Raw genomic sequence first — 26407 nt, forward strand, 5'->3', positions numbered from 1 at the left:
TCCGTGGTGCAGACTCTAAAGCTGCTGTGTGTAGCACTTTTTTTTTAAAATTTTTTTTCATCAATACTGTATATCATTGTCAAATTAAGTGTGATACCTTGCTATTATTACCACAAACAAACAGCAGTCCCTATTGCACACCAGTGGTGCTAGTCTCTCTCGAAATTAAAACCACTTCTCCCATGAATGTCGTTATCCCGACTATTATTTCTCCCCTCTTCACTCTACGTGTTTGTCTTTCCTCCTTCCTGAAGAGATTAAATGTGTTGGAGGTGTGTTTTTTTTCTTCCATCGACCTTTCACTCGTTGCACCATCTGCCATTGTAAGACTCTCTGAAAGCTTTAGCTGTGTTAGTGTGTGGAAGAAAGAAAGAAAAAAAAAAAGTCCTTTTCATGTTGTGTGCCACAAAATGGAATCCCTGTGCGCTCTGAGTAAGTAGGTAAGTAAAGGTAAGGCAAGTAAAGTTTATTCATGTGGCACTTTTCAAAAAGGTCTGGAAGTGCTTCGCAAACTCACAGCGACTGAAACGTGGAATAAATGAAATAATAATGAAAATAAGGAGGTTACATGCTATTTCATAAAAATACCTCAAGTAAAATATATCAAACAAAATGAAATAGAAGAAATAAATCAGGAATATAACTAAATAAACAAGGCTTAAGCTGTTTTTTCGCTAAAGGAGCACAGATTTCCTACAAGCTGATAGCACTCAATGTAAAGTGCAGTGTGGACGATGCCAGTCCTCTCTGTAACAGTCTTATTTGTTTAACACTTACAAAATTAATACAGCAGCGATTTATATATTCATTTTAAATTTGCTACATGAAGCGCCTCTTTAATAGAAAGAGAGTTAGGGGAGAGGATTTTCACATCTTTGCCTGGTGCTGAGCAATTTTTTAAAAAGTAAATATAAAAACATTTCTGGCAGAGCGATGCTGAAATTACAGTGAAATCCATCAGCAGGGATGACGTGGAGAGCTGCTGTTGCCTGTGTGTGTGTGTGTGTGTGCGTATGTGTGTGTGTGTACTCTCCCATTTTTAACACGTTGCCCCCTGTGGGCCTGCGTGAGCCAAACCCCCGCGTTCACTGGCAGGCTGCATGTGGAGAACATCCATCATCCCAACTTGCGCCATACTTACAGTTTTGACAGGAGTCCAAGCATTTGTTCCCCTGTTGTGTTTAAAAAAAAAAAAAAAAAAAAAAAAGGAAACACCCAAATGCTCGACCAGATGGTGCTAAACGGCAACAGCCAAAAAAAACATATTTTTCCCTGCCCCCCTCCTCCTGAAAGTGACTTGCATCCTTATGGTGGTCCTTTTCCCCCCACTGATATGCATGAAGCCACTGCAAGGGGGCCCTCCACTCATCTCCCCATCTCCGCCCGCTCCCCCACAGCACTTTAATAATTCTCTCAGTGTAGCGGCGCGGATCTGACGCCTTCATGCTCACCACCACCCCGGCAGTTTTCTCTCATTAATTTCGTAGCACCCTGGTGAGCGATGCGCCTGTGTGGTGGAAGACTCGGGGAGAAGAAACGGGATCCTTCCTCACATCCTGATGCGTCTTCTGGAGCGAGGGTCCGAGGTGAACGCGCCCTGACGGTCTGATCCAAAAGAGACGACGTCCCGCGGAATTACACCCAGATTTCAGACGGAATTACACCCTTGTTATAATTCATAATTTAAGGCCATTCGGCGTCAGATTAAATTCATTACAGTTCTGCATATAGCTGCGATAAATCATAGTTAGCGCTTATCCCTAAAAATAGAGAACTGAAAAGACTTGCCGCTGCTATTACCTTTGATGAAAAGAAGTTCTCTAAAAAAAACTGACAGTGAAAATATGATAATCTGAATTTTCTATAGCCGTGGAGAAGAGGTGATGTATGTTTGATGTTGTAATATCAGTTCCATAAGTTTCATTTATTACTTTAATTGAGTTCAACTGACTGCACTGGAACGACTCAAAGAGGGGAGAGGAAGTCAGAAACGGTGAGGAGTTCGCGCGGATAGTTGTTTCACACAATTACCGCCCGCGGATCATTTCCCTGCCTCAGTCGCCCTCCGACGGGAACCTCCAAGTGAATTACGTTCCCGTTTTGATTTGAAACAACCCGGATAGACATTTCAGACTGATTACATAACCTTACTGCTCATTCTAAAAGCCGAATTAGTCAGCAGCTCGGCGGTGAAGCATGATGCGCCACACACAAAGCGCATTTGTTTGTGACACTTTGGGCTTTTTAGCCGACACTCACATCCTCTGCAGATTTCAATTATGACAGCAGAATGATCTTTAGTTCTGACTAGAGATAAACTGAACTCATTTTTAGGCAGAAGATTTTGTGCCATTGATTTGTGCCAATACTCTTAAAATCTGGCCATTTTAATAATTTGAATAATTTTATACCTGTAGAACCAAAAAAATGATTCAATAGAACAATATCCGGTGTATATTTGGTGAATATAGGCATACTTTTTACATATTCTCAAATCTTATTTCTGTATATAGTGCTGTAATATTATTGTACTATTCATGCACATATTTTTACATAATGCACTTTTTTTTCTTTTTACAAATTTCTAATGCACATATTTTAATATTTTTTATTCCCCTTTTCTGTTTCTTATCATTTCACTCATCCATATATAATTTTTTTTCTCTTGAGAATTTGAGCAACTGCAGCTGACCCTATTTCCCCTCAGGGATCAATGAGGTAGTTCTGATGCTCATGTTAATGAACGAAAATTATGAATATGCAGTATTCCCACAAGAAGTTTCCTCTTTCAGGGTGGAAACGCCTCTGAAAGGGCCTTTAGACCTTCCAAACTAAAATCCTAAACTTCTTTCAGGGTTAGCAGGTGACCAATCACACCTGTTCAGCGATAGAGGGGAAACTTTGGGCGATGTTTGGTGTATAACTGGAGAAATAATACACAAAACCATTTTCATTTTGTAGGCTCTTGTTTGTGCTCCATCCATATTGACGTGTAAATGCGTCATTTTCCAAAGCTTCATCAAATTTGACGCAGACGTGTCCAAGATGTTGAACCTGGAACTTGTTGCTCTGTTGGCCTGGTGGTGGCGCTGTGGCCACCCAAGCAGGTTTATATTCTAAACGGCGGACCTCAGTGTCAGCATGCATTGGTGGACCAAGTTTTGTCTGAAACCGGCCAGAAGAGGCTTGGAAATCACACATGACGGATGGACGCAGCCCGAACTCTCATCTTAAGTGTGATTTTCCCTTAAATTTCCCTTTAAGCAGCTACAAAGTTAGAAAAAAAACCCTTTTCCCCATATTTTGTACAGTAATGGAACATCACTGAAGCTGCATCGCGCTTCAGATTGAGTGAAACAGTCAGAGCCGAGATGTCGTCTTTTCGTAGCTGCACTGTTATTTCAAACAGAAAATATCTGGCTGTCTTGTGCATCACTTCATGCACACCGCTCTGCAATTCAGCAGGACAAAGGTGGCATCTTTGAAAACCTTGGGATGTCTGCTGGAGTTTAAAAGAAACTTCTGTGGGTTTTTGTACAAAGCCCGGCCGCGCAACAATGACAAACTCACCGACGGCGGAAGAGGTCAAGTAACGAGGGTACGAAAAACATAATCGGCAAAATAAAAATTCCATTGCAGGTTTTTCTGTGCTGTTTTTACGCCGCCGTAGTAAGGACACACCAGCTGTACTGGTTTGCACCGACTGTCTGAGATCCGATATGTAACAAAAGGCCAAAAGTGCTGATGTATCAATGCATATCAGCTGCGACATACAATCACGCGGAGATGAAGGTCAAAGCCACAGCTCCAGACAGCAGCTTTGTGCAGAAAATATCCCCGTGTTGGTAAAATGATCATGTATGCGCTGACAGCCTCTCTCCCAACACACTCAGATGTGCGTGGGTTGGCCACATGTACCGCTGGTGAGCCGGTGATGGTTTTCGTGCCGTGGTGTCATGGAAACAGGCCACCTGTCATCCAGCAACCTTTCCACAACCCACTTAACTAAAACAGAATCAGCACGTGGGGCAAGTTCACATTTTTATAGGCCTATTCTAAAAGCCTCTGTTATGCTGGAAAGGCAGTAACAACAATAACATGGAGGATTCTTCTTAACAGCCTCCCGTGCTCCACTAAACCCAAACCGCTCAAAGGTGGGCGCAATATGAAGTACCTTCTGCAACTGAACTGCTGTTATTTGGTTTTTACCTTCCCTGCTTATTTAAATTTAATTTGCATTTGCATTTTCATTTGCATTTACAATGTGCATCCAATTCCCTGAAGTTAACACAGATCTTTAGATGCATTTTTTTTTTTTTTTTTTTTTTTTTTTTTTTGCTATTTGGGTTCTTGCCTCAAAGTACTAAAAAAAGAGGAATAATCTGAATGGCCCCTGCTGGAGTTTCACTATGTTGCATTTGTTTTGTGCATCAGGCTGCCTGATAACCTTCAAACACAGAGCAATTCCCTGATTCTCCGATTAGAGTTCAGCCCAAGTTCAACTTAGGCTTCTGCAACTTCAGCAGGCTTGATAAAATAAGCAATCTGAGTGAATAAACAAGAGAGCTAACAACAAAAAAGAAAAAAAAAGGAGGAAATCGTCCCTTGAATGACAACATAACCTCAATTCTTTTGGAGGCGTCTATATCTTTAGGAGTTAAAGACCTGCTTATGCGCCATGACCCCCCCCACACCAGGCACCTGGAGAAAGGCCTTTTTGAGTCATGCAAGATGGAGCTGGGATCTACTTGAGCATGATGACGAGTCATTTTCATCAGAGTTTGACCCCAAAGTTTTATTCATCATGTAAATTGATAGAAATCTTGCCTTCATAGCGAACAGCCAAAATCAGAGATCTGTATCGAGGCCCGGTCCAGGCATTTTTAAGTGATTGGAATTGGCTGCAAAAAGGTTGATCACACTGCAATCAATATAATTTCCCCTTTCTTCTGATTTCTTGCCAGTGGTTGCAAGGCGTCCTTGGAGCAGCAGACCAGCGGCATCATGACTGAGTGGAGAAGCACACTGTTCAAACGTCGGACGTGTGGAGTTATTTCACTTTGCAAACTGAAAGCAGCCCCGGCAGCTGTGTGCAATGTTTGCAATGCAAGCATTTCTGGAGACGGTTAAGAGGGGAGCCTCGTACAACATAATGGAAGTTGTGTTGTGTATAATCTGAATCCCATCTGAGAGATTACAGATACTGAGCAAATGATTCAGAGCAGGACTGGAGACAAAAAAGTTCATGCACACATACCTACCGGTTAGTTCTGCTTCCAGCCACAGAGCTCCCCATCATTGCCCACTAACCGGGACAAGATCTTTATGCACTTTATAAGAGTAAAAACAGCATTTGTTTTGCTAAAAGAGAGAGGATTTTAATTTAAGTATTTTTAAAAATGGATATAGCTTGGAAATGAAACGAATGCAGGCCCAGAGGTCTTAATTGTTATTTATCAGCAAAATTAGGTGCACAATCCTGCATCTTCCTGCTCCATGAGTGTATTGGATTTTTAACATGTTTGGGAATCAAAAGCATAACTCTGGCAGAGTTAATCCCATGCTCTACCCATCAGCCATCGCACCACCGTCCCCAGGGGACAAGGACTATATAGACTTATTTAGCAGAAAAAAAGAGAGAAAGCAGAAAATGAAAAGTTGAAAACCGGAGCGTTTGAACAGGTTTCGAAAAAAAAAAAAAGCACGTAATTTTAATGACTTAAAAAGTAGGCAATACAACTGGACAATGACAGAGGAAGTAGAGAGGGAGTCTGAGGTAAGTGGATGCACTAAAAGCTCTCCGGCCTATTCAACATGCTAATGGGATGGCTGCCCAAGAGCATGGGAGTAAAAGCTAAGGATTAGCAAAACAGATGAGGACCAACTTAAGAGATTTCTCCAGGGACAGAGATCAAGACAAAGACCTAACATCCAGAATTACACACAGAGCTACTGATTATCATTGATTTAGAGCTCAATAATCAATTAATCCCAGTTGTAGTGCTGAATAATTTAGCAGCCCTCTCTCTAGCGGTGCACCTTAGAGAGCTTAACAATGGGGAGTAATCCCATGCAGAAGTCCAATAACCATAGAACTATTAAGCTCTCCCCGACTGTTGAGGCTGCTCTTAAGCCACACTCGCTCCCCTCTTACAGTAAAGAAGATTTATGGCAGCTCACAAGAAAATGTGTTATGACCTTAATATGCAAAACCCCCCTGCTCTGACAATGCCGCGCTGTTCCAGGTTTTACAGGAAAGGCTTACGGCGCGCTGCGGCTGTTCCGCATTTTCATGTGCACGCCGCTGCATTATGAAGATGAAAGAAGATACTTTGCACAAATCACACACTTCGAAAGGTGTGATAAGCAGAATAATGAAGTGATTACTCTTTCTTTAACATGTAATCCATCCATTAATTTGGAAAATTTGCCCAGTGCCAGATTTCATTTGTTTCCACACAGTTTATATGTACATACACACATGCACACGTAAGTCTGGAGCACATATATAAACATAGGCATGTTGAAATTAAATTTCAAAATCAGACGTCTACTATTAGAGAAATGTGTCTTGTGCTAAGATTGAATGCAGGCAGAAAAGCAAGAATTCTGAATAAAGGTGACATTAGGTTGCTTGAGTCCATAATTTGCAAAATAACATTTTAGAGGATGTAATTAATCTGTGCATTTTACACACTGAACAACGAACATTACGAAATATGAGTAAACACAAAGTATGATGTGGGAGAACTTTCACTGAGGGAAACTTTCACATCACTGAGACCTGAAAGCCTCCAAATCCTTTGGAGCTGCATTGAAAGCTGACCAGAAAGTAAACCATCTAATTTCACACAGCTCTGCAGACGCACAAGAAAAACGACACAGAAAGTCTCGGCCGGGGATTACTATGATTTGTGTGTCAATGCATTTTTAAAATCGAAAAAACAAAATGTGAAGCAATAAAAAGCCGTGTTCCTGATTTAAAAGAATCTGAAAGCTCATGTTTGTTGAGTAAATGACTGAATTATTATTTGTTGCTGGCGGAGAAACTCTTGAGAACAGGAGCGGCACTGTTTGGAAGATGACGGCTTGACAATTTTACAAGCGGATTTTAATACTGCTGCCAAGAGGTGATTGCTTCCCTTTTCACACAGCGCTCTACGACTATAATCTGAAGTGACTAGTTCACATCCACTTTGGAGCTGAATGTATAACAGAACATGCGCGTCACTGACAAAACGCATTACAGCTGATGCTGCACGGAGCATTACAGCTGCACTTATTCTTTTATTTTTTTTTTTCTCCTCTGGACACTGATAGGAGATCCATCAACGTCCTGCCCGCGCCAGTGAGTGCATAACTTGACATCACAGAAATGAATGTTGTTTCACTCCGCGCATTAAAAATCATCCACCACACTGCATATCTTGCACATTACGCTTTGGCGTATCTTGCAGATTATTAATGATTTTGCCCCGCAGTACAGCGAGCATGGAGAACTGTAATTGGACGACGCCCGAGTCTTTAGTCAACCTAAACATGAGAGAGGCGCTTGTTCCGAGTCAGTTTGTGTTAGAGGATCCATGAGACATACAGAGAGCCCGAGTCGGCCCGCCCCGTAGTGAGACTTCAAATTCTGCACCTGCCGCACTTAACATGTCAAACACTGGCTTGAGGAAAGAAAAAAAAGAGAGTGGGAGGAGAGCAAGTGGTAAAAATTTACAGCGTATACCTGTGAAACATTCTCTTCCCTCCACATTTTATACGCTCTCAGGTTTTCACCTTCACGGCCAAACTCCCTGCTCCTGCAGACGCACCGGCATGCAGCAGCTGTTGGCTGCAACTTGCATGTTGGCTCACAATCACATTAATTCACTTCTGTAGGCTGCGAGCTGACACGCCACACATTTCTTTTCTGGGCCCATTTGCACATTACACATACGGCTGTAAATTCACATATCTGTTAAAATTATACTCTGGTCTAATGGCATATTTTTTTCAGGGCCCTGCTATTTCATATTTATTCATGCTGATATTTTTATATTTTACATCGGAAATACATGCACCTTTTAGAAACAGCGACCCATATAAACATATTTTCTGCCATACACTGTAAAAATTGAATGTCTATTTGCAGCACTGTTTCGCTCCATATTTCAGGATATCCTGCTTCTGCCAAGGTGTTGAAATGATCAGCAGCACAAGTTTATCTAATGCGGCACACCATTTTATTTATATTGATTTTATTGCAAAATGCTTTTATTGCCTGCTTAATATTCTATTGTGTGTTTGCGGTGTACTGTATGTGCTGTCTTTTTTTTTTTTACCTGCTCAATCTCACTTTTGCTGCTGTAAAGACTTAAATCCTCACAGGGATCAAACCGGTAACATTTTATCTTCTCATCCCAGAACAACACAATTATTATAAGATGATAATAAATATGCATGAATTTGTTGATACTGCATACTGACACACAATGGGGATCTTCTAATAGGAGGCTATTTCATCTATCCAGAGTTTCATTTTTCTGAGGCCAAACAGGCATTTGATCCAATAAGGCTTATTAGATGGAGCTGGGCTGCTACATGACTGGAGATGCAGGTGTGTGTTTTGAGCACTGTGCCCAGTGGAGCTTATTCAATTGGGTGCAGCAAAGCAGAGCAGAAAATGCATTTACTACTTTCGTGGCTCCAGGCTAACCAGCATGTCCACCTGCGTTACTGCTCAACTGGTAGAATACACGATTCCGGCGAGGCTGACATGATTTCGTTAGCATCCCTTCTTCTGCAGGGCGGAGCCGTGATTCATAAACGCTGTCGAGAGCAGAGCGCCTCCTGCATGTGAGAGCTTTCTCTTTTAAAAACAGGGAAACGGCGTTTAAAACGAGCGTCATCTTTTTTGTCGAATTTACTGTTGGCACGAAAGCACTTACATGATTTTTTCTCTAAATTATTTACATCATTAGCTATTCTGAGCTCTATGTGAACTGTTTATGATTGGATCCTCTCTGTTTTAAGTCACAAAAAAAGGAAACATGGCCGACAGTTTGAATGAATTTGAAATGAATGGCATTTTCCCCTATCAGAATATACACCTATTTAAGAACAAACGCCAATGAATTTAATATTTTTTTCTTCTATTTTTATATCAAAACATCCTAGACGACAGTGAACCTTCATTGATGACATCATGTTAAATCACCAGCTGTAAATGAAAATTTTGACCAATAAAAACATCACAGTTTTGATTAGTCGCAGCCCTCCAGTGGAAAAAAAAAAAAAAAAAAAAAACAGCTCTTCTCTTCCTATCTGATCACCTGCTGGTTTACACTTTTGAAAGATGCCTGTGTGTGTTAAGCCCCGCACCGACAACCTGTTTCAGCAGGAAATGCATCAAGTTAAGGAAGCGAGGCTCTAAAATGCTGATTTTAATGCAGTGATGAATGCTTTGGATTGTTTTAATTGTGTCTTACTTTGCTTGTTGATTCGATGTCATTGTAAATGAGTGTAACCTCAGTGATTTTCAGGGATAAATAAAGGCTGAATGGAATGAATGAATGAACATCAAGCAGTATTTAATATTATATCCAAACATAAATATTCAGCATTTGGGAGTAAAAACCCTTCGCATGATAGACGGAACAGATTTAGCAGCAAGGGGATAAAAGGATTTTTGTCACATACCAAATGGAAATCCAACTCAGTGTCCCTCCGCTGCTAATAGTTTCACTAACATCCTCTGAGGGTCATTACATCATCATGACATAAATGCAAATGGACTTTAAGGAACACTGCGCGTCGTCTTTGGCTGACAATCGCTCGTCTCCCTCTGATGCTCGCCTCATTTCTCTGTGCGACGGGGTCAGGAGAACACCGAAAATGACTCGCCGCTGATCCCCTCTTCCTGCGGCAGAGGACACTGTGATGATTTCTTTTGTTCCTCCAGTCGGACCGGTTGTGACCTATCGACGGCCACCCGCAACGTGAGGTTATTTTGATTTGAATTTCCAGTGGCTTCATTTAATAAGATAATTTCACAGTAATTACAAGCATTGAGCGCGGAAATGTAATGTCATTACACGCTTGCTCGGTGACAAATTCTTGGTTTGGATTGAAAGCAGCACACTTACTCAGTGTTGATATTTAAGGGCCTATAGAGTGAGAATCGCAGCTTCACGGGGTGAGAAACACAATGAATCCTACTGTTCTCGTTTCCCTTCAGCGGCCCACGAGCATGAAATCACACACATGTATGTGTTTTAATCTCATGAACAGGCCGACAATAAGGCTCATCCTGTCTCCAGTTTCTCCTTCTCTTGACATCCAACATGCAAAACGACTACAGATACACTGTAAACACCACACTTTGCACAGGTGGAGAGCTGTTTGACATTGAAACCGATTGCTTGTTTCTATCACCTCCAGAAGCGGACAGCACCGGCAAACTCAGTTCCAGCCTTTCACTCTCGTACTGTACACCGAGTTTGAATCTTTCAGGGTCAGGGAGCAATTTCCATCTGCTGTGTCTGCAACATCAATTTCAGCCTTGCTGGAAAAAAAAAAAATGTAAAATCACAGAACTTGAATGGAGTGAACTAACTGCGCACGGCCAGCTGATCTTGCAAGGTTTTTTTTTTTTTTTTCTTTTGACTCGTGAAACCACTTCGCCACGCTCCAACTGCGGCGTTACTGGCCGAACCGAACGGCGGCGTCCTTAGAGGAACCGCAGATGTGGCTTAGGTGGTGATGACAGTGAGAAACGGCAACACACTGAATTGTAAGACAGACACAACTGGACATCGTCGTAGATTACGGCAAGAATCGTGCGCCAACATGCAAATGAATCAGCGCTATGCCGACTTTCACCATCACAGCTGCTGATTATTTGTTTAGCTTCGGTGCTTTCCTACAACAAATACGGTTTGTTAGCTCATGTTAGCCGGATGATTAATCAAGTAACCGGCTGCATATTTCTGAAAACACCAGTTGATGCCGCCCCTTTTCCAAACGGTTTGAGCCCAACAGAGCCCCGACTGTGTCCTGCGAAGCAAACAACCACAAAGCAAATATGAGCATGGCTGTTCAAATCAAGATTGCAGTGCAGTCAACACACCAGGACACACACATTCAACTGTTAACATTTGAATTATCAACAGCAATTTTTGCTCTTAGGGCTACAGCCCACGACCCAGCACAACTTCACTGCACTGTTTTCATGCACGTGTGACACATCTGACAGCCTTACTGACTTGTGTCATCACCATAGCAACGGATCATGATCACCATTTCATTCTGCACTAGCCAAATGACCGCAGCGAGCAGTGCAATGACCGCTATAGTCCATTCAATTTCTGTGGTAAGACAATGCACGTCCAAATGCAAATGCGTGTGCATCCTATGAACCTGAAGTGCAAAAATGGAGCCACAACAGAGAGGAAAACCCAATCCCTGTTAACTGGAAATCTCCCTGTTGGCCAAATTAAATTCTCTCAATGTGCAACGTTGTCTGGTGCAGCTTTAAGGATAAATGTGGTCCAATCGATATTTTTGAGCATGAGCAACCCTCTCCAAAAGCCAGGAAACCAGAGAGCCAAGAGTCTGATTTGCAGTGTCATCAGGTGTGAAGTCTGGCATCGCTCCACACACAGTACATAGGAAACTGAATTTGTGGATGACCGCAGTGTTTATATCCTAGTGAGCTTTATTTTGTTGCAGCGTTGTCAGTTTTGAGCCACAAAATACTCCCACATCCCCTGGAAATCCCTTCCGGCACTCTCCTTAGTCACCTTAAGTGTCTTTCCCAATTCATCCTCAACGGAGCAGCTGCGAGCTTCACACCTGACAACATCACAGGAACGAGCCTCGCCTTGTTCACGCTCACAAACACCGAGCAGAATCGACCAGACCGTGGGAGCCACATCGACAAACTGTTAAGCCGAACGGCGTTCCCCTTTAAACTCAAACAGTTTGAGGGCGAGGCGGCGCCGACGGCCGGGGGTACTTTCACTCCCATGAAGTGGACGTTTGGAGATTATGAAGCGTGATTATACAACTGTGACATTCACAGATTTAAAAACACTCCCCTCGTATTTGGAAAGGACACGAAATGTGGCGCATCTGCTATTAAGCTCATCTACGATTAGGCTGACTCACCCCTGATGATAAACCGCAGCTACAACATCCATTTCAGCTCTTTTTTATCTGTCTGTCACTTCAACTGAGGTATCGAAAGGACCATATAGGATAATACCTCCTTTCTTTGTCTTGTCTCCTGCAGCTGTCTGCACACAGTCTGCCTAGCTGGAGAGACCAGAGCTCATTTCCCTCCCCTCAGAAGATTCATTCTTACACAGTTTGAAAAACAACAACCACAGACTTGCCTGAGCTAGATAATCCATCACGGTAAACATGAAGCCTTGTTGTGCTTTTGTCAGACTCTCTGTTTTGTCATTATTTCATCGGGCCTGAGTTGAGTCTTTTCATATCAGCGCCGCAGTATAATACACTCTGCTTAATGTCAGTCATCTGATACCCGCAGGAAGAAATTAAAGTGTCTGCCAGGATATAATCCCTTAAAACATCGTCCCACAAACTTTTTTTTGGTTACGTCTATGTTGTTTTATTTAGGCGGCAGCGGTTCAATTCAGTTCAAAAAATTTGTATTTTGAAAAGGATTTAAAAAATTAGTACCTGTTCAAAAATCTAATTACACACAGCATGCACTGCAAAATGACTGGGGGAAATGTAAACTGCAGTAGACAGTAGTAAATGGGTTATAACTCTAAATGACACCGGCGCTCCACTTTAATTAAGGATGTAAAGAACTTTGTAAGGGGCGTTGTAAGATAACGAGGAAATACTTCCTATGGAATGGAAAAAAAAACGCACACATATAGGAATGGATGGGCACACACTTGCAGAGACAAATAAAAATGTCAACAGTAGTATACACTATCAAAACCAGAGGGTAGGTGTGACCTGTCACCAGTGCACATATGCACACACACACACATGCACACACACAGAGCTGTGAAGGAGCTGCTGGCGGGGAAGCAGAGACCCGGGTCATGCCGGCCCAGGTGGCAGTGCTGTAAAGTGACAGTGTGATTTAAGTGCTCTGTCGTCGTGAGGCCCGTTATCTGCCGCCGCTAACAGGGCCACGCCGACACGGCCCGACAGCCAATGACTGCGGCTCAGGAGGCAGCGCCGATAACGGATAGGTTCAGCCCCCTCAACTTCCAGCTCGCGTGTGCAGCGGCATAAAACTCTGAATCATGCGTTTAAACGGCTGTCGTGCACATTTACATCCAAGGTGCCAACAGGATGCTGACTTGACTTTTGGCTGCCTATTTTTTTTTAAGATTTTTTTTTTTTTTTTTTTTTTTGCCTTTGTGGAAAGTTCAAAGCAGAGCAAGACAGGAAGGATGAGGAAAGAATCAGAATCATCTTTACAAAAAAATCATGCTCATACTGAGTCTTAAAAAAAGTGGATTGAGATAATCCCTTTTGTTTTTCCAATGCAGTTTCACTTATTTTATGATTTTTTTTTTTTTTAATGGAGCAAGTGTAAGTATGCTGAAAAAAGCCAGATCAGCCTACTGATCCCTGAACACTGAATATGAGACTACATTTGTTAAGATGAAGATTTTTTTGCAGTGCCCTGGCCAAGGCATTCATGTAGATGCATTGCTCCTGGGGTTCTACTAGACATAAAAACACAAAATTAAAGGTGTAAGATGAAGATTAAGATGAAGTTGTATAAAAATTAGAGGTGGACGATAGGCAGTTCTGAGCAGAATAAGTATACATACAAAAATAAAAGTATTGCAAGAAATTCTATGCATCTGTCCATCTGTACATTAATGCACTTGGTTTTTTATAGGAGTCTGGTTAATTGCACTGGTGGGAAGCCACTGAACTTGTTGTCAGAGTATAATTATAGTAATAATAGTGAGCAGGCGTATGTACAGGTCAAGGGAATATTGCACTTGAGTATAAACAGACATAAATGTGTAACTCTACAGGCTGAGCCCAGCTGAGTATTTAAGAGCTAAAGAGAGGGGATGTGACCCGCGACAAAGTCCCATGCCGAATTTGACTGAGGATGTTGATGTTACATGGTATGTGCCTGGGGCAGATAAGCCAACAGAATACCCTTTTCCCTTTAAAAAAAAAAAATATTAAAATGTGCCTTTTCTCCTGCAGCACCTGAAAGAAGTTTAAGATTTCAGCTGCAGAAGCCTGCGTATGAAAAGGGGCTCTATGCAATGATTCCCTGGATTGGATGTGGACGGGTACAGCAGAGCTCCCGCAGATTGATCCACATCTCTGCTGACCCTCAAAGAAAAATACCACATTAAAACACATCAGCACTATTTAAAATCTTGGCTTAGCGATTTACATTGCATTTCTGATACCCCTTTGTTGTTTAATGATGTTGTATGTTTGTTTTTCTGCGGCTGACTTGCCTAAAGTGAATCCACTGACACCTCTGGGAGATAGTCTCAGGATACAAATTCTGACTAACTAACATAGAAAATGTTAGCTGTCAGGTGTCAATGTCAACCCCTAAGAGTCAATCAAATCAGCCACAGCTTCTAAGTTCTTTTGCAACGATGTTAAAAGAGAAATCCAGCATAGACGAAGGAGAGCTCACTTCTTTCTACCATAACGTTCCATCATAGCTGCAGCTGCTCTCTGTGTACACTGTGCTTGAAAAACAAAATTACACCCCAAAACAAACATCAAAAAGGTACAAGAAATGTAATGTAAATCACTAATCCCTGCTTTTTATACAGAATTACTGTTTTTTAGGGTGGGATTTTCCTTTCAGAAACTCCCTAAGCATTATTTTTTGGAAAGACATGCCCAATGTTCACTTCTTGCTTTGGTCTTGATCTTGAATAAGACTCGATTTGATCCGGTCTCGATCTTGATTTGAAAGTGTAACTGCTCTTGGAAATGAGCTGGACTTAAGTGGTTGTGACTACAGCCGTGTGTAGACCGCCATAAACCTGCTCAAAGACTCCTGGAGTTCAATTTCACCCCGTCCGAAGCAAGCGGACTCTGAGGAGCAGAGATGACTGAATTTCCTGTCAGACCCTTATGTCTCCCTTTAAATTACTGGCCGAGAGCCAGGCGGTCGGCGTCCGTCGGCATATCATTCCGCCTGATCAGCAGAGGCTGCGGCGAGTCTCTTGGCGGCTCACGGCGATCTGGATAATTAGAGTTGTGTTCGATCACTGTTCCATCTCTGGCAAACTGATGATTACACCCAGCACTGTGCGGCGAATACAGACAGTAACCAAGTCACGCACACACTCACACACACACACACACACACACACTCACACAGGAAGTGGTAAAAACACACTGGGTGCTGAAGTAAGCAAACATTTCCTTAAGATTAGAAGAAACAAATTACATTTACTCATGTTATTGTAATTGAGCAGCTTTTTTCGTGGACTCTCAGTGACAGGGACATTTTTGCTGAAGTGTTGTGCTTCACTACCTTTTAAATCACAGCCATTATGAAGTGCACATTTTGTCGGCTCTCTATAAGCACTGGAATCTGGACCAACGTAAACTGACAAATTGTGGAGCCTTTCACAGCAGAGAGGGAGAGAGTAATATGCCTTTACATTTTTACATTTGTACTTTTTAATTTTAGTTTTGAAAAATTTGCACATTTTCCAATTAAAAGTATCATGTGTGAACTTTGTACTCTCACTCTTTTATAATTGCACGGGACAGAGGAATGTCAAATGTCTTTTCCTTGGGCACACTTTTAACAGAAGTACTTTTACTCCTACTTCAGTGAAATACCAGCGAGGTAAAAATACTTACAATAGTACTTGATTAGGATTTTCTAGTTCTCTTTCCACTGTTGCATTTACAGTATAGCTATTGTTACGCTGCTGCGGGCACGCTTAAGAGATAAAGAAATCTGGTTTGCATGGTAAGTGGCAGACATAAACAGCTGCTGATTTACATACCGTATATGACCATACCAACCAAACCATGACTGCTGCCATTGAACTTAAAAGACTGCTTCCATGGACACATGGATTATCTGTCAGTACTGGGAGACAGACAGGCAAGTTTCAGACACACAAAAACCTCACCCGACAGACGGGGAAACAGATAGGTAGGACAGACCTCATCACATTTTCATTAGATGCGGTCCGTTGTTCCACCTCGAGCTCGGTCTCTGTTACCAATCAATAGTGATTGAAGCAGCGCATCACACCCAGGAGCATTATGTCCTGTAATGAGATTCTTCTCCCCGAGCGTCCCTCCCTAATCCCACATCTCTATCTGTGCTTCACGGGCCTTCGGAACAGCTGAGCGGGCTGAACATGCACGCTCTACATGAAATTCAGTGTTAACCCTGCCATCTTGAATGAGAACTAGACAATGGAGCTGGAATGGAATGGATGCCATGCCTATTACCGAACATGTTAATCCTCTTAAGAAGTTAAGAGAGGTCTTGATGACGTACGGGAGAGACTTGGGTGCACAGCTCTGTTGTGATGAATGGGGCTTCGGCTGAGAAATGAGGTTCATCCGAAACAATGGCGAGCCTTGAGCCTAATTCTCATAGTCATTAACCTGCAACTCTCTTTGGGGAAGTAAGAGAAAAAAATAGTCCAGAGTAAGTAGGTGGGACTATCTTCGAATTTACAGAGAGCAATTTCAACATATTCTGTTGCCAAATCTCCCCAACCAACACTTAATGATCCTCAAACTTCCCTACATGCTACATGGATCGGCTTCTTGAATAATTTCCCAGTTTTTCATGAGCAATTGAAGACTGTGCCAACATGCTGTCAGTGAAGTTATGATAGCAGCTGCAACTAGGGTGTTTAGAAAGACTGCCAGATTCATGCTACTGTACCTCATTAACCGGATTTTCCCCAGACCAACATTTGGCTGATGTCTACAACCCTACCAGTGCATGCATCTGAGGCGCCTCATCAAAGCCTCTCTTTAGAAACGGCCTCCAGCGAAGTGTAGTGCCTCTTCAGGGGAGCGTTAAGTAAGTCGCTTTGATAAAGCTTCATGAAAGGCGGGTTCTGAGGCGAGGAAAGCCAAGGGCGTCAAACGGGCCGTCAGCATCGATAAGGTCAACCGGATCGATGTTGCACCGGCGAGCAGAGCGGAGAATGTGAAAGTACTGAAGGGTAAACATTCAAAAAATTTGTCAGAGTAAAAAAAAAAAAAAAAAAAAGCTTCCCACAAAATTGGGAAGCAAAGAAATTCAGAGAGACAAGGGTGACGGGGTGCTGACTCACCTGTCTTTCCCCGTCTCCTTCTTGAAGACCATGTCACAGTAGTTCATCCGGTCCTCGGTGGTGACGTAGATGCGTGCGTGGGGGTAGTTCTCCGACGCCTGCCGCAGCATGTTGTACACGATGCCCTTTCCATCCTTCCTCATGTTCCTTAGAGGTCCCCACACCACGTAGACGGTGTCATTGCCCTGGCCGAAGAAGTACTGGGGCTTCTGCAGCAGCAGGGGAACGCTGGTGTGGGAGACGACCCTCAGGGTGGTTCGCCGGCCCACGTCCTGTTCGAAGCCGCGTGTGGGCGCGTTGTTCATCCGCCAGATGCAGGAGGAGCGGTCGATCTGTGGGCCGGCAGCCTGTCCCAACATCTGACCGGAGCTGGACACGATGCTGCAGAGCTCACAGTTCAGCTTCAGGGGCTGCAGAAGAGCAAACATTTCAATAACACAGTGAAAGCTTATTCATCCCTGCAGGAAAATCACTTTTCACTTTTGTTCCAAAATACAGTATGAGTTGGAGCCGAAAGTCAGACATTTTAGCACCTGGCAAAGTCAGTGTTGAGTCATTGGCGCTGATCAATAACCCCGTCAAATGACTCCAGATATACTATGGTCGTTTTATGCTATCGGGCAGTAAAAATATGGCTTATTGCACTCTTAAGAGTTTTGTTCCAAAATCAAATATCCACAATGTACAGAAGTGACAATTACTTTGACAAATGACAGCTGCCGCAAAATTAAAACACACTGTATTATGGTAATTTTTAAGAATAGTAATTACTTAAGTCCTTGGCTGACAAAGTGACAAAACTGGCTCTGCCATGTTTCTGAGACATGGAATGACAAAGTCAAAGTGTTGCTTTTTTTCTTCCTAAATTCATTACATTCTATGATGCTGTGATAGTTTATGACACCATAGTTAACAAGTATAATAATACAAATATTGAAGTGGTATTTTGGCAAGTGGGTATGATCAAAACAAAATAAAATGCATTTCGTAATTATCTATGAAGATATTAATCTGGGTTTTACAGCTCTATATAATTTTCATTTATTTCTAAGATTAATATCACTCAGCTCAGAGCTAATGTTGATTAAGATAATTGAATGTGAGCCCTCTGAGGTTACAACGCAGTCATAATAGACCAATCAAGTTTCACTCTCCGAATGACACAATGTCTTACTGCAACGATGCAGAATGGAAAAACAAGGACGCTGCATCATTCATCTGCATTTCACTGAAGCAAAAGGATTTGTAATGAACCTTCAATAATTGTTTTTAACTGCACTCTGCCAAGAAAGGGGAGAAAGCCCTTCCTGAGTCTGAAATGGGAGATTTACCAAATTGAAGCTAATGTGCTTGGTTTGTTTTGACGAGATTAAACTTACTTAAGTGAATGAATGCGAGGGAAAGTTCGCAAAGAATGAAAGAAAAAAACCGGGGTGTCATGACTAAGCCCATTTGCTTAATGGATAATAACACTAATGTCACCGGTCTGAGTAAAAATTGCATTTGTGCTGCATTATAGCCAACTGTTTACGCAGTGTAACATGAAATGGCTCTGGAAATCCTTTCTTGCATGTTCGGCATTCAATCAGCAAACGAGAGATTTAGTGTGCAAACAGACTTCCGCGGTGCAATCCAATAAATTGCAATGCATGCTGTATGGCTTGGGCTTTCTCAGGTTCCCGATTAACTTCATGTATGTCTCATCATCAGTCATAGCCATGCATGAGCTGAGGCCAGGGGCTTAGAAAGGCAGCAATACAACAACAATGTTGATTTTTCAGAGGGCATAACTGTGTGGAATACTTGGAGAGAGCAACCTATATTGCGCCGGCTCCCATACAGGATTCAATCACGGGTTAAGAAATGATCTTTGGGCCCGGGCTCGTACCTCTCCATTTACTGGGTGGTTGAGACACACATCACTGCAGCCTTGAGCTGTCAGTGGCTCGTCCATTAGCAGCCGCTCCCCTCGGCCCAGCTCATAACTCCATCACACCTCTCAGCACATATAGATTGGCCGGGCTCTGTGGGGAACGCTTGCTGGCGAGCTGCAGGTTCAGTTAACCCTCTGTGGCCGTGGAGGCTGAGATCCTACCGCTGAGATGCGCTTGAGCAAGGCACTTAAAGGACCATACCAGTGATCCGGCATGTTAAGCGCAATATCTACAAAATGTATATACAGTTCTTCACGTTCCTGTTTATAATTTCCCAAAGGAAGCCACCGTATATTACAACTAAGATATCATTTTATCCAGGAATTGGTTTCTATTCAATCCACTCCGATATGAAATGAACTTTCAGAGACCTCAAACTTTCCTCACATCAGTATTCCATCACCGCAACAAAGTCGCTCACATTCGACAATTAGCAGTTCAGTCGTTTATGGATGGCGACGAATTTCTCAGCCACTGAAACAGAACATTATAAGGTGGGTGTTTCCACCAAAAATTCAAATCTGAAAATCGAGGCACTTTGATAATATGTTGTGAAATCATGAGTGCCTCTGCAGGATTTGCAAAATGGTTTGTTGCAATGTAAAATGCAGGTGAACTGTAGTAGTTGGGCCAAATATTGAAAATCGGCAAACAGGGTGAGACTGAGGTTGGACTGTAAGATGTTGGGGTTCATTCATTGCACCGATGCACCGATTATAAATTCTTCCATTTGAACTATATTGATCTGCTTGAAGAAATAGATAATAATAAATAGAAGGAATAAGTGCAATGAATACAATTGATAAGAAAAACCTTAAATTTGCATCATCTCCGATTCTTGAAAATTTTCCAGCATTGTTGCCATTTAAGTACCTATAATCTATATAGTGCAGATTTTTTGTCTATAATTTTTATAAAATAATCGTTAAGTGATTCTAATAATGCAAGTAGATAGTCTTGCATTATTGCATGTGTTTATGATTTACAAAGTTGAATTGAACTCAGTTGTTCCGAAAAAAGAAAACTCTTTCATTGATCAAATGGAGCAGTTTGTGAACTGAATCGCCGCTACAGGTAAATTCACACCGCGATTATGAAGCAGGGAATTTATCGAAAAGGTCATTTGATCTCCGTCGACCTTCCCGGGATAAATAAAGGTTAATGAAAAAATAAACTGAGCACAGTGGTCGTCTGGAATCACTAACACGCCCCCCCCCCCCCCCCCCCATCACGTCCGTGACATGCACTAATCGCAACAGGAGCACGCCTTCATAATCCCAGTAATTTTGGCCCTTGCTTAAATCTACTCACCACGTAGCGCAAAGCTGGAGATTTTAATGCATCAGTGTGTTAAAAAAATAAAGCAGGTTATTTAAAAAGCAGGCGTGATGCCGAGGACGCGGTCATCATTAATTTACAGCACTGGGGTGTGCGCTTAACCTTGACGTTCATTAAAATGCTCCAAACACGATTTATTAATAAGCGCTAATCATGACATTAATGTGCCAAGTGCCCGTGTAAGATGCCTCTCTGGGACTTTAAAGTCTTTCTGTGCAAAACCTCATTGATTAGCTTTAGGTGTCTGGCTTTGAGAATTTCCAATAGAAGGCCCTTTAATTCTGACGGCCTTGCTCATGTCAGACCTGCCATATTAAAGCAAAAAATGGTGTTTACCTCTGAAATGTCATCTCAACAAGACTAAAAAAGAAAGAAGTTACACTTTTTAAGTTTTTTCTAACATCATGAGGCAACTCTGAACCATCTGGCCAGGGGAGTTCTCATTAAAATGATCAACAAAGCAAGCCAAAAATAAAAGTCGTCTCCCACAGGTTGGCCATTGTTTACATTTCAAAGGGCCAGAGCTCACCCTCCCGAGTCTAAATGAAAACACGGAGCTTCTGTCTCCGTCTGTGAGGCGCGAATGCATATGATTTAGCCGAGTGTCACAAGACAAATGTATTCTATTCCTCCTGAAAAGTAGAGTGGGAACAATTTATCACACCTGGAGACAGACTCAATCAAATCAGGAAAATAAGGCCGACCGTTCACACGCCACGGTGTCATGCATTATACATACACGCTCGCGAGAGGCTTATAACACCTCAAATGACACCTCAGCGCGGATCAAGCCAGATTGCCTCACTGTCCGGGTGAAATATTACTGCTTCTTGAGGTGCCGCCGTGTGCTTAACAGCGGCTGACAACTCGCGCAGCAGGTTTCCACTGTGGACGTAATCGCTCACGACACCTGACACAAGGGTATCACCTTGACCAGCGCTTGGCGATCCCGTCCACCCCTCATCGGAAATTTGGGGAGCATGCAGAGCGCTGTTGACTTTCACCTTCAGGCCAATCACTGCCCCTTCTGATTTGCCATAAAGAACTCACTGGTGGGGAACTGGAGCCAAAAAGGAGGCCTAATTCTGCTGTAGCTGCCAGTCTTTCATATGATTTACATAAATCTCCGTTGGGAGAGGGCAGAGTGATTTAAGCAGGCTTGTCTGGACCCAGAAGGAGGTGCAGACGTAGAGATTGGTGTAATGCATGATTGCCTCTGGGCCTATGTTGTGTGGATGAAATTCTCAGGAGGCAGGGAATGACGCTCTGCATTAATCCTCCAATACCAGCCTGCAGAATATAAGGCATCCACTTCTCGTTAAAAGAAAAAGCGCATCCAGGACGACTCCAGCTCGAGACGTGCCGCTGCTCATTCGCAGGGAGCGTGATACTCGAATGCTCATTCTCCGTCAGCTGGAAATAACGCGTGCATGTCTCTGCGTGTGAAATAAATGATTTTCCTGGGTGACTATCGAATATCCACCACCATGAGTACAATTTTGCTGCATGCCTCCCCAAACAACAAACACGCAGCTTGGTTTTTACATTTTGATGTGGTGGGAATTAAGAGGCTTTGATATTTCAATTTCCATAAATTGCGCAGGGAATATACAGCACAGAGCTGTTTGAAGGAGGAAGAATAGGATCATGGACATGGGTGTTTGAAATTACAAAGAAATAATGCACACCAGAGACATCAAACAGGGGTTTTCAGAACCATCACAAAAAAAAAAATGGTATAATGAATAAAGAAAATCCATTAGGGGCTGCTCCTTTTATGCCAGCGCATGTGAATACATTTTTAGTATCAAGGTGAAACAGTGTGATAGTAGGTTAATGCTTACAGAGGGTTTGTAAGCATATGACATAAGTCAGCTCATTCTATTACGACAATGTTTCAAGTGTCACCGTGAAAAATGAGAAGTTAATGCCATCATATAAAGTCTGCAGTCAAATCCTATTTGAGATCCAATATCACTAAATGAAATGGTAGAAAGGGTGTGTGCATGTGTGTGTGTGTGTGTGCATGTGTGTAAATGCATAAAATCTATTTGAGATAGTTTAATCATACCTCAATCACTATAAAATGTGTCTGTGTGGTCTGGCATGCGCTTGTGTGCTTGTGCACATGTAAGCGTGAACATACGTGTGAATGAGTGTGTGCGTGTGTGTGCGTCCCTTACCTCCTGCTTGGGGATGCTGACATAGCCCAGGTGAGGTTTGAAGGCCTTGTGCGGCTGCTTGGAGAACATCCAGTGGCTGCTGAACGTCTGGCCAAACACGGGCTGCAGCAGGAAGTAGGGCTTCTCCGCGTAACTCACCACCACCACGAAGAGGGACACCGCCACGATCAGGCTGGTGGCGATCAGCGACTTCCTCTGTGGGGACACGGCAAGAGAGAAAGCCAAAGAGATGAGGGACGCTGTGAGGGAGCCAGAGCAGCCAGGGCCGAGTCTGGAAAATACAGCGATCCTCATCTAAATGGAACTGTGTGAAAAATAAACACCAAAATGGAGGCTTTTGGAGTGGCATCACAAATCTCCACATCAACCACCACTGACACTGTCATGGAGGTCCAAAAAAAAAAAAAAAAAAAAAAAAAAAAAACGTTTATGTGCAAGTTGGTGCACATAAATTGGTGCTGCAAGTAATTAATGTGCACTTTGGCAAAGAGGAAATAACTAATTAATGTACAGTGGTCCCTCGTTTATCGCGGGAGTTACGTTCTAAAAATAACCCACAATAGGCGAAATCCGCGAAGTAGTCAGCTTTATTTTTTACAATTATTCTAGATGTTTTAAGGCTGTAAAACCCCTCACTACACACTTTATACACTTTTCTCAGACAGGCATTAACATTGTCTCACTTTTCTCTCTTGTTTAAACACTCTCAAAGTTCAAACCTTCGTAGAAAAATAAGTCCAGTGTTATAGAATGAACGCATTCTGTACTGTACAGGAGACACGGCACGGAGGAGATTGATTGACAATGGTCTACAGTCCCTTAGCCAAAAAAAAAAAAAAAAGCATGCAAAATTGCACTAAAAAAAATCCGTGAAACTGCGAGGCCGCGAAAGGTGAACCACGTTATAGCGAGGGACAACTGTACAACTAATTAAATAATATCACAAAGAAAAATAAAGACATGTTAATTTAGTAATGTTTAAGTCAAAGTGAATAGTCTTTGCATGTAGATTTGTGTCTAAATTGTGTTCACTGCAGTACACTGAGTACTGTGTGATGTCACGTGTTGTCATGTGATTGCTGCTTTGCCATCATGACCCCTTGATGTGAACGGATGACTTGTCTTGTTAGCCAGCGGGACGATAATGTTGACATGCAGCTACTACCCACTACTAACACTAACTTGAACCGGATGAGACCTAACATGCCGATCAGATGTAGTGCATTTATTTATTTATGACATAATTCAAATTTGGAACCATTATCAGTGGCAAAATGATCAGTTCCCAGTCAAAGTTGGCACATAAATCAGCCATATTTATTTAAGTCTGTTGAGATGGGCCAACCTGTACACATGGAAAAACAGTAAGTTGACAGTCAGTTGACGTCTGTCTTGATGAGGCGATGTAGATTTCATGATTTTATAAGTGTCATTGGTCAGTGTTACGGGTCAGAAATAGCCAAATGACATTTTTCAGCTGTAAATACCTGAGTAGAGTCCTGTTTCAAGCGGGGTGGCCTTCACATTACTGCAGAAGGTGGATTTCTTGCTCAAGGGTAAAAATTTCAACTTGAGCAAGCACCTGTTTGGCACAATTTGACGGCCTAGAGCAAAGCTGCAACCATTTCTGTTGACTCTGCATGCATTTATTCCACTTTTAATTTTTTTTAGGGCTTGTGTTGTGCAGAAAGCGCCGCCTATGATGCTCGCAGAAACAGAATTCTCCCAATGTGCACCTCCTACCTCGCTGTGAAGACCAAACCAGATGTTGAAAAATCAGACAGAAAGAACTTGCACACATGGTCGTCCACCTGCTCCTCTTACTTCCATTGTGGTTCAGGTTAACTAGTGATTAACCTGAAACCATCTTGTTCTTCAAACTGACGTTCACAGAGTCAGTGGAAACTTTCCTGCGAGGAAAACGATGTACCATCAAACTGGTTTGCCTGAGCTATTTTCTGCTTGGTTCATTTTAGCATCTCATTAGAGAGACTTCAGTACTGACTGTCCGCTGAGACAAAGACAGGAACACTCTGCCACGGGTAGCCATTTTTAAAAGAGTAGGAGGCTTTCTAATAGAGAAGACAGAGTTAAATTCGATCAGTATATTTTCCTTTCAGCGCAGGTGATTCATGGTAACATCTTTTTCCCCCTACAGATCTATTGAGCACCCAAACGATTATTAATAGCACCAGGAACATTGTGCGCCCGTCCCTCCCTTTAGATCCATTCGCTGAGATGAACACTTAATCTCTGTTCACTGAACTACTGAACTTCTACTTTTAACTTTCTCAGATGATTGAGCCATCATACTTTAAAAAAGCTGAGCTGGCGCACGATTGCAAAGCTGTCATCACTTTTTATCAGAGGCCGGGGGATTAGGAGCCCTGTCCACTATGCACAAATATAATAATCTGCTCTTCTGTTTCAGCATCTCCAGCAATAAATGGCAACAGCCAAGGCATCGTTGTTTCATAGGTCGCTAAACAGCAAAATGATCGGCTGGAGGTAGGAGGTATTACGACTTGGCAGAAAGAGCTGGGAGCAATGAATAATGGATAAGAGATAGAGGACGGGGAAAGGTCTCGCAGAGGAGACACTATTGGCAGGGTAGAGCTGGAGATCAATGCACAGAGGAGAGAGCGAGCGGGAAAGAGAAAGAGACAGAGACAGATGGAAAAAAAAAAAAAAAACCTGCCTCAATGATGAGCATGGTGTGTTACCACGTCTCGGAGCCTGGGTGATGATAGTTTTCAGTGAAGTTTGCTCCTTTTGGGGGGAAACTTCAATAATGTGCTGCTAATCTAACAGGCAACACCGGTGGGGGGAAATTCTGGATTTTAGGAAGGTGGTGTTTCGCAGATTCTTTGAAGTTATCTGATGGCGAGAAGATTGGATGTGGCGTGCAATAATGGTGAGGCCCCTGACAGCCAATGTGCATCTCCACACAACCACCGCAATCTCTGATCTCCAACATCAAACGTCTCAAGGGAAGGGCTGGAGGCTTCACTCCTCAGAGACAGATCAAACATGGGGGGGGGTGGATGAAAAAGACGGTGACCATTTGCTGCCCCGACAAGACCATCACATTTTACGAATTGCATGTATGTTACATCACACATCATTTCATGGCATTACAACCCATCTTTGATCACAAACAGAGGGGATTCATCTTTGATCCCGCATAAAGTAGCACAAAGAGGACATGCGGGAAAAGGCTCTATTGGTGCTCTAAAGGTATTTTTGCACCTCGCAAACTAATAAACGTCACTATCCTGAGAGGACGGCCAGTCTGTACTATGTCATCAGAAAGAAAGAAAGAAAAAAAAAATAGCAGGTCGTTCTCTGAAAATGCGCTGTAATAGCTGGTCATCAAGAGCCCATTACGGAGCATGAAACCAATCCCCTATAAAGGAAGAGGGTTCTTCGGGAGGCAAAAAAAAAAAAAAAAAAGCAGCGTCGGCTCACTCTGAAGCACTACAACATCCATCTGTTCTCATGACAAATAAGAATGAAGACAGAAAATTTCCTTGTCTCCCTCAACCTCAATCTAGCCACAAATCACAGGGGAAATGATGTGTCAAAGTCTGGAGGCGATTGGAGGGCTTGGAGAGGGCCTGGAGTGGGCGTAGCGGGCGCTGAACTTCCTGTCGCTCGA

At 42.7% G+C, this 26407-nt stretch overlaps 1 protein-coding gene across 2 annotated transcripts in view; it reads right to left on the reverse strand.

Moving 5' to 3' along the window:
- Nucleotides 1-17722, reverse strand: part of st6galnac3 (ST6 (alpha-N-acetyl-neuraminyl-2,3-beta-galactosyl-1,3)-N-acetylgalactosaminide alpha-2,6-sialyltransferase 3) — a 31726-nt gene extending 14004 nt beyond the window's left edge. For both annotated transcript variants that reach the window (XM_030074687.1, XM_030074686.1), the window contains exon 1: nucleotides 17295-17722. In XM_030074687.1, the coding sequence (XP_029930547.1) occupies nucleotides 17295-17722 (428 nt within the window). The remainder of the gene's footprint in view (nucleotides 1-17294) is intronic.
- Between the last annotated feature and the right edge of the window lie 8685 nt (nucleotides 17723-26407).

This window comes from Myripristis murdjan, chromosome 17, assembly GCF_902150065.1.
Source record: "Myripristis murdjan chromosome 17, fMyrMur1.1, whole genome shotgun sequence".
Classification (NCBI taxonomy): Eukaryota; Metazoa; Chordata; class Actinopteri; order Holocentriformes; family Holocentridae; genus Myripristis; species Myripristis murdjan.